Source organism: Tasmannia lanceolata, unplaced genomic scaffold, assembly GCF_043159265.1.
Source record: "Tasmannia lanceolata isolate RefF3 unplaced genomic scaffold, GAP_Taslan_0.1 ptg000037l, whole genome shotgun sequence".
In the NCBI taxonomy this organism is placed as follows: Eukaryota; Viridiplantae; Streptophyta; class Magnoliopsida; order Canellales; family Winteraceae; genus Tasmannia; species Tasmannia lanceolata.
In genome coordinates, this window is record NW_027518714.1 from 13954941 (window position 1) to 13963803 (window position 8863).

The 8863-nt window shown below is 39.6% G+C and overlaps 1 protein-coding gene across 1 annotated transcript; it reads right to left on the bottom strand.

Moving 5' to 3' along the window:
• Positions 1-6273: 6273 nt before the first annotated feature.
• Positions 6274-6657, bottom strand: LOC143861246 (uncharacterized). Its single transcript, XM_077372190.1, has one exon. It carries the CDS (start codon positions 6655-6657, stop codon positions 6274-6276), a length of 384 nt encoding a protein of 127 aa, XP_077228305.1.
• Between the last annotated feature and the right edge of the window lie 2206 nt (positions 6658-8863).

The following is an 8863-nucleotide window of genomic DNA, read 5'->3' on the forward strand; positions in this document are numbered from 1 at the left end:
TTTGATGGGTCCTGACATAGTTAGGGTGTGCCAAAAAAATCAGCTCCATCGGATCATCCTAACCCTTCAATCTATGGACGAACCTTCAGCTGAGGGGGCCTACCTTAAACAAATTGAAACTACAAGGGTGTATTTGTCACGTTTTAAACTATAGGGGTGGAAGTGGATGTGTCATAAACTAGAGGTGTGTAAATGTAATTATCCCTTTAACTTTTAACTAACAATAGAAAAAAATGTACATACTATAACTTATGTAACTCGGGTCGGGTCGGGTCGGGCCCCTTCAAACCCGGCTCGACCCGAGATTCATGCGGGCTTTTGAATGCTGAACCCAGCTCGACCCGAAACCCATGAAACCTGAACCCGACCCAGGCTATTTTCGGGTTGGGTCGATGCGGGTCGGGTTTTACCCGGCTCGAGTTGCAGCCCTAACTATGGGGGTGGTCCAAGTAACAAATGGGGTTCCAAAAATGAAGTGACATATTTTGCCTCCCCCTTTCACTCCCTGGATAACCCTTTTAGTGTATATATTAATATATAATATATATATTTAAATATATTAAATTCTTAATGAGCCTTCACGAGCCGAGCCGAGCCGAGCCTGGCCTAAATCGGGCTCGGCTCGTTAAGCTTAACGAGCCTGGCAAGCCGACTCGGCTCGGCTCGTTAAGGATTCGAGCCGAGCTCGAGCGAGCTTCTGAGCCCGAGCCTCGCCCGAGCCAAAATTGACACCCTTACATAAAACCAACGTTATGAAATATTTTTCAAAACCAAGGAGAACATCGAGCAAAAAGTCATCTTTACGACATATTACGTCAGCCCATGTACATATATGTAAAGTCAAGACAGTTGGTCTTGTCTTATTTCGATTATCTGGGTCCCATTCTGAAGAGAAAAGCCTCCTCAAATGGATTAATTGAAGAAGACAAAATTTGCTGAAAAGTGAGCTTTCTTCTCATGCAAAAGTCAGTCGTGAAATGCCTTTATGAAAGATTCCCTAGCAAATCCCTTCATTATATTAGGCAACCCAATAAATTAGGATAATCTATTTTATAGATATTATTATTTTATCTTGTCTATAGGTAGGGGTGGCAAAATTGGCCGAACCGAACCGAACCAGAAACGAGTCGAAACCGAACCGAAAATTCGGTTTCGGTTTGGTTAAACCAAACTTATTCAAATTTCGGTTTGGTTTGGTTTGGGGATCAAACCGAACCGAAACCGAATATTTCTAATGATTATGAGTAAGGGGTGGCAAAATTGGCGGAACCGAACCGAACCGAAATGGTTCGGTTTCGGTTCGGTTTCAGTTTGGAAAACCAAACCTTCAAATTTCGGTTCAGTTCGGTTTGGGGTCAAACCGAACCATTGCCACCCCTACCTATAGGCCATGTTTGTGAAGCGAATTTTTTTTCTTTCCACAATTAGAGGGAAATGATATCAATATGGTTAATTTAGAGGGATATTATCATAAATTGAAGGTCCCTCTAGGTAAAAATTGATTAAGATTGGTTCAATTTATATTCTTTGCAAGTAAAAAATTACAAATATTTAGAAATATTTTCCGTTATAAACTTCTCCATAAAATTTCTGCAATCCAAACAGGGCCTAAATGCTCTGTATAAGCACTCTTACTGCTGATTCTAGAATACGTGAGATCTCACCATTGGATGAGGTAACCTAGACTGATTAAGCAACTATGTTGGATTAGGATAGTTTGCTCCATAATTATCTAGAAAGCGAAATGTAAGGAATTCAACCACATCAATAGCAAGTTGGTTAGATGAGAGTGACTGATACGGTTCTGAACGATCATATCTGGAGATATCAAATATAGAAGGAGGAACATAGAGAGTTAGAGAAGATAGAGGAAGCAGAAACATGGAGAGACAGAGGGAGAGAGGAATTACTTTCACTTCATTGATTCTGTTTGTGGTCAGCACGCCTTTAAAGGGGAGCCACCATCAGTTTGTTACTTCTGCCAGATCAGTACAACTAACATATTCCTTTCTTATTACATCATTGATATTTGCTAAATGGAAGCTAAATCCTACCAGCTAATTACTACTTATCTCCTTAAGCTAAGAACTTACATAATAAGACATCCATACGGGTTTGCGTTTGGTTCTGTTTTCCTTGTTGAACCCCTGATCAGTATTCACTTTATCTATATCTCGGCTTTGTTCCTGGTTGGTTGTCAACTGTCGATCCGAGGTCCTATCATTGCCCACCCCTTGAAAAATAACCTTGTCCTCAAGGTTCAAATGTGGGTATTCCAATTTGAGTTCATGCAAATTTTCCCACGAAGTATCTTATGTAAGTAAACCACTCCATTGGACCAATATTAGTTCAACTGGCTTGTCATCTTGAAGTATCGTTCGCTTACCCAAAATTGCTAATGGAGAAATCAATGGCTGATTGTCGACACTCTGGGCAGCCAATGTGCATACAGTTTGTGGTGTTGTTCCATAATAAGGTTTGTGTAACGAGATAAGAAAACAGGGTGAATTCTACTACCTTCAGGTAGTTTCAATTTATAAGCAACCTTCACTACCCTGGAATCGATCTAATTAAGGACCATAGAACCTTTTGTTGAGCTTTTGAGAGGTTCTCCGAGCAAGTGATTGCTGACGATAAGGTTGCAATTTCAATAAAACCCAGCTGCCCACATCCATCTAATTGTCGATCAATGCGCTTCTGATCTGCTAAGCATGTCATTCTTGCTTGGGCTTGTACCAAATTAGTCTTGAGTCTATTCAGAGTTGTATCCCTTTGCTTAAGCTCCTCACCGACGGCTTCAATTTGCAATGACTCTGGAATGTAAGAAGCTAATGTAGGTGGCTTTCGTCCGTACACAGCCTCGAAAGGAGTCATTTTAATTGTAGAATGAAAAGAAGTATTGTAGGAATACTCTGCCCAAAGCAAATAGGTATGCCATTGTTCCGGATTTTCAAGTGAGAAGCTCCCAGATATTGTTCAACACATCTATTTAACACCTCTGATTGTCCGTCTATTTGAAGGTGATAAGCCAAAGACATATTCAAAGAGGTACCACTTAATTTCCAGAGTTCAGACCAAAACTTGCTGATGAAGATGGGGTCCCTATCCGAGACAATTGATTAGGTAAGAGGCAAGCTCCTAAATGCGCTACCAAGACAGATGATCAATGACCACTAGGATAGTAGTGAAGCCATTTGAAAGTGGAAGGCCAGTGATGAAATCCATAGTGACATCTTCCCAAATCTGATTTGGCATGGGTAGAGGCTGTAAGAGTCCCATGGGTGCAGATGTTGCATACTTGGTCTGTTGGCATATGAGATATTGTCAGACAGATTGTTTAACATCAGCTTTCAATGTCACCCAAAAGAAGCTTGCAGAAATTCGCAAGATTGTCCGTAAAACCCCAGTATGACCTCCCTGTGGAGTACTATGAAATTCATGCATGATGTGATGTCTTAGTGGGGACCTAGAGGCAATGAATAATGGATGATTATGACAGATCAACCCATTCTTCATTGTTCACAAAAAATTACGTGGCAGCCTTACCTTGTGCAATGTCTTTATGTTTCTCAATTAACTTAGGATTGGTGAGATTGGCTAATTGAAGATGGCTAGATATATCCCGGATTGGGCTTGATATCGCCAAGTGTAATTGGGAAGGAGAATTTGGATGGTATATTTTCCTCAATTCTAGACAATGCATCAGCCGCTTGATTTTCCTTCCTCGCTTTGTATACTATGGAGTAATTGTATCTGAGAAATTTGCACAAATATTGTTGATTTTCCGGAGTTTGAATAACCCGAGCCATAAGATTTTTTAAACTTTGATGGTCAGCGTAGATAACAAACCTTTGCCTGAGTAGGTATTGCCTCCATTTCTTGACTGCCTCTATAATGGCGTATAATTCTTTGACATAAGTTGAAGCAATCGACATGGTTGGAGACATTTTTTTGCTAAAGTAAGTGATGGGATGTTTTCCCTGCATCAACACAGAACCAATTGCAATACTGGAGGCATCCGTGTCCAATACACAATCATGGGAAAAATCTGGTAGTGCTAAAACTGGTCCTTGAGTAAGTGGAAATTGTTAAAGTATAAAAGATTAGTAAGTGGAAATTGTTAAATGATCAAACACGACTTGAGATTCAGGGGACCACTGGAAGGCATCCTGCTTCAAAAGATTAGTAAGTGGAAATTGTTAAAGTATAAAAGATAAATAACGCCTTTCTCCAATAGCTTAAGCTTTTGGAGAAGTTGGTAAGTTAACATGGTATCAGAGCCATAGGTCTTGAGTTCAAGCCTCCCGGATAGCAAAAAATCCACATGCGATGGTCGGCCCAAAGTGGGACCACATGTGCCACTTGTTTGCCAAGTGGGCCACACGTGAGGGGGAGTGTTAAAGTATAAAAGATAAATAACGCCTTTCTCCAATAGCTTAAGCTTTTGGAGAAGTTGGTAAGTTAACAGAAATGCCACTGTAGCTAGTGCTTAACAAATCTACGATAATACCCATTGAGGCCAAAGAATCCCCGTGATTGCTTCAACGTAGTGGGACAAGGCCAGTCCTGCATTGTTTGAACCTTGTCTGGATTCGGTTGTACCCCTCACCAGACACTAAATGACCTAAGTAGTCAATCTTGGCTTGACAAAATTGACATTTAGACAATTTATCAAATAACTTGTTGGTGTGTAAGCAATCAAGAATAGTATTCAAATGGGTAACATGGTCATCCAGGGAGGAGCTATAAACAAGGATATCATTAAAGAAGATGATGAGAAATTGTCGTGAAAAAGGTTTGAAGACCATATGCATAGTACTCTGAAAGGTTGAAGGTGCGTTTGTGAGTCTGAAAGGCATAACTAAGAACTCGTAATGTCCTTCATGTGTTCGAAAGGCTGTTTTAGCACAATCCTCCTGCCTCATTCGAATCTGATGATATCCTGAACGGAGGTCAAGTTTGGAGAATACCTTCGCTCCATGCAATTCATCCATAAGCTCAATAATCAACACAAAAACGCCAGGTATTTCTTCTTTTTTACCAAAAGAACAGGGGAGGAGTAAGGGTTGTGGCTTGGGGCGATGATACCAGTCAGCAGCATTTCTTGCACCAACCGTTCAATCTCATTTTTCTGAAAATGAAGGTATCTGTAAGGTTTGACATTGACAGGGCAAGAGCCAGGTAAAAGATGAATATGTTGGTCTACTGCTCGGTGAGGTGGCAATTCAGATGGTACTTGAAAAACACTGATGAATTGGTGTAAAAGGGTTTGGACTGTTGTAGGTAAGACCGAAGGGATTGTTGTGGTTACCAGGTCAAGGTGTTGGCGATCATCTTGTGTATTTTAAATACAGAGTAGTTGAAAATAAGAACTAATGGAATTAGTTTTTGTTAGGCCTTTCAAATGTGTAGCTTTGAGCGGATAAGAATTAAGCTCTGCTTGCCCGACTAACTTGACTGTTCTACCATTCCATTGAAATTCCATTGTAGAAATCTTATAGTTTGTTAGTATAGGCGCTAAATTTTCCAGCCATTGAACTCCTAAAACAACATCAGCGCCCTTAATGGGGAGGAGGAAGAAGTCGAATGTGAATTCATGAGATTGCAGAGTAAGCTTGACATTGACACATTTCTTGGTACAGAGTAAAGAATCTCCATTCCCAATTAGAACCTTGAACGGAGTTGTTGGCATAACGGGCCAATTTAATGATTTGGCAATAATTTCCTTTATGAAATTGTGAGTAGAACCACTATCGATCAAAACATGAATGGAATGAGTGGTACTTACGCCTGTAATGCGTATGGTGCTTGGATTTTGTTGTCCTACGAGAGCATGAAAACTGATTTCAGCCGAATTTTCCCCATTCAATTCCTCTGAATTCTCCTCGAGAACCACTTCACTATCGGTCTTGAGAATCAGATCTGTCTCCTCGTCAATCATGGAGAAATGGTATAAGCGTTTACGACAATCGTGCCCCGGGCTATATTTGTCATCACAAAAATAACAGAGTCCTTTGTCCCTCTTGAGTTTCATTTCTTGAGTTTCATTTCTTCTTTCGTTAATTGCCTGATTCTTACTGGAACTTGCCGTAGAGAAGCAGCCGTGATGGCCTTAATTGGGGAAACCGTCGGAGATGTAAATAACCCTGGTCCTCCTGTGGGTTTAGACCAATTCGATTTCCATGATTTCTTCAACCCATCCTATTTTTATTCACAGATTCACACTAACGAAATCGCTTCAATGAGGGAATTAGGATGTAAAACCAGTAATTCTCATTTGAGATCTAGTTTAAGCCCAAAGATAAAGAAACTAGTGAGGAAGGATTCAGAAAGTCCACTGCCTTTATTTGATAATTCCTCAAATCTAGATTGATAATCCTCAACAGAGGATGTTTGTTGTAATTTGGCAAGCTCTCCTTTGTGATCTTCATAAAGAGATGGGCCAAATCGCAATTGTATTGCATCCAGAAACCCTTTCCATGAATGCATCAGATTGTTTGATTTCGCCCATTGGAACCATGAAAGCGCGGGTCCTTCGAGGTGGAAAGAACTGATCATCAAACATTGATCTGCGAGGGTGCTGTAATAGTTGAAAAATTGTTCGACCTTGCATGTCCAACCCCTAGGATCCGTACCATCGAATTTGGGTACGTCCATGTGTATAAACTTGGTGGAAGGCTGTGGAATTGCTAGAATTCCTTCTTCATAGCTACTAGCTGAATGATCCTCGCCATTAGTTCGTTGGAAGTAAGTTTTTTGGGGGCGAACCTGAAATTGTTAGATCATGGCAACAAGTTCGTCATGTTGCTGTGACTGAGTTTGACGCAATCCATTGATTTGTTGTTGATATTGCTTGAATTGCTCATTAATCTTCGATTGAGCTCGTGTGTTATTGGTCCTTGCTGAGAAGGAAGGCTCAATGAAAGCACCAATGATACGGGTCTGAACGATCAGATCTGGAATTATCAAATATAGAAGGAGGAACACAGAGAGTTAGAGAAGATAGAGGAAGAAGAAATAGAGAAAGAGGGAGAGAAAGGAATTATTTTCACTTCATTGGTTCTGCTTGTGGTCAGCACGTCTTTAAAAGGGAGCCACTATCAGTTTGTTACTTCTGTCTCATCCGTAAAACTAACATATTCCTTTCTCATTACATCAATTATATTTGCTAAATGGAAGCTAAATCCTACCAGCTAATTACCACTTATCTCCTTAAGCTAAGAACTAACATAATCCGACATCCACATGGGTTTGTGTTTGGTTCTGTTTTCCTTGTTGAACCCCTGATCAGTATTCACTTCATCTGTCTCTTGGCTTTGTTCCTGAATATTGGTTGCCAACTGTTGATCCGAGGTACTATCAGTAACATAGATAGATTAAGCAACTAGGATGTATTAAGATAGTCTCCTTCCATAGTAACCTAAAAGACCGTTGATTTTTGTAATCCTTTATCTTATGTCTAAAATGTTTCTTTGGGATGGAACCAAGATTGTGAGGGTCGTCTAAAGATCTTCTACAAGATCTCTTGATTTCGCATACATGGTCCCACTGATGGAGTCTTTTACCATTAATAAAAGCAATCTCAAAATATATTTGGTTGTCTATGGTGAAATTGTGTGGCACTCTAAAAATAGCGAACATATTATTGCAAAAGTAACAAAATCTCTAGTGAGGAAAAATAAAAGCTAAAGGATTCACCATTTTCCACTATAAAAATGGCTCAATACCATCATACTCTTCACGCCCAATTAGTAAGTTGATTGCAAGAGCCATTGGTGCTGAAAAATGGTTTCCTTTGGTCGAATGAAGAGACTCTCTGTGGCCCTTATGCTCTTACTTTTCATCACATCTTCTATGTCAGGTAAGCCTCTCTCTCTCTCTCTCTCTCTCTCTCTCTCTCTCTCTCTCTCTCTCTCTCTCTCTCTCTCTCTCTCTCTCTCAAACCCGTTTTGTTTTGGATTTTTCGAACTGATTGTGGGGCTAAAACTGATTATTGATTATTGGACTCAAATAAAAATTTGAGTAAGTATCAGTTTTGGATTCACAGTCATGGTTTTAAATTTCGACCAAAATCCGAAATTTCAGTCCGAGATTTTAAGTTTCGGTTGAGACCGACACCGAAATCGGCAATATCCGAAACAAATCATTTATTTCGGCCGAAATTGTCCTAAATTTAAGGGATTTCACCCAAAAATCTTGTTTTTTTATAATTATTTAATATTGTCCCAAAACGGTAATTTTGGTCCAAATTCTGTACGAGATAAATTAGCCGATAAATTGATTTTGTCGGATTTCGATTGAAATTTCAATATTTCGGTTTTGGTGAGGAATGAAATGTATTCCGAAACCGAAATTTGAATCCATGCTCACAATCACTTCTCAAAATCCAAAACAAACTTCGCCTTAGTATTAAAGTAATCATAATTACAAATAAGAATTAATTTATGTGGCTATTTGTATCTAACAAGTTTCATCTCTATTCCTGGACAGTTGAAAAAGTGAAAGCGACCCCCACCGAATGGTGCCTTGATATTGTTTGCTATGGGGATGCTGCTTGCAATACGCAATGCGTGTCATTTGGTGCTGAACGTGGATATTGCAAATATAATTATGGTAAACATACAGACTTCTGTTGCTGCGTCTGTCCTAGTGAAGCTGCTTGTCTATGATACTATTCCGATATTTTACTATAATAAATAAATAGAAGATTTGGTGTTTCTCACCTTCTCTACCCGATGCACCTCTTGTTTTTTTATGCTATTCAGTGGCTCTTTAAAATCTTCCTAGTTGCATTTGGAATGTTATAGATATATACAGTTCACTTCAGAAAACTGTACTAAGAACGCGACTTTGTTACTCAATG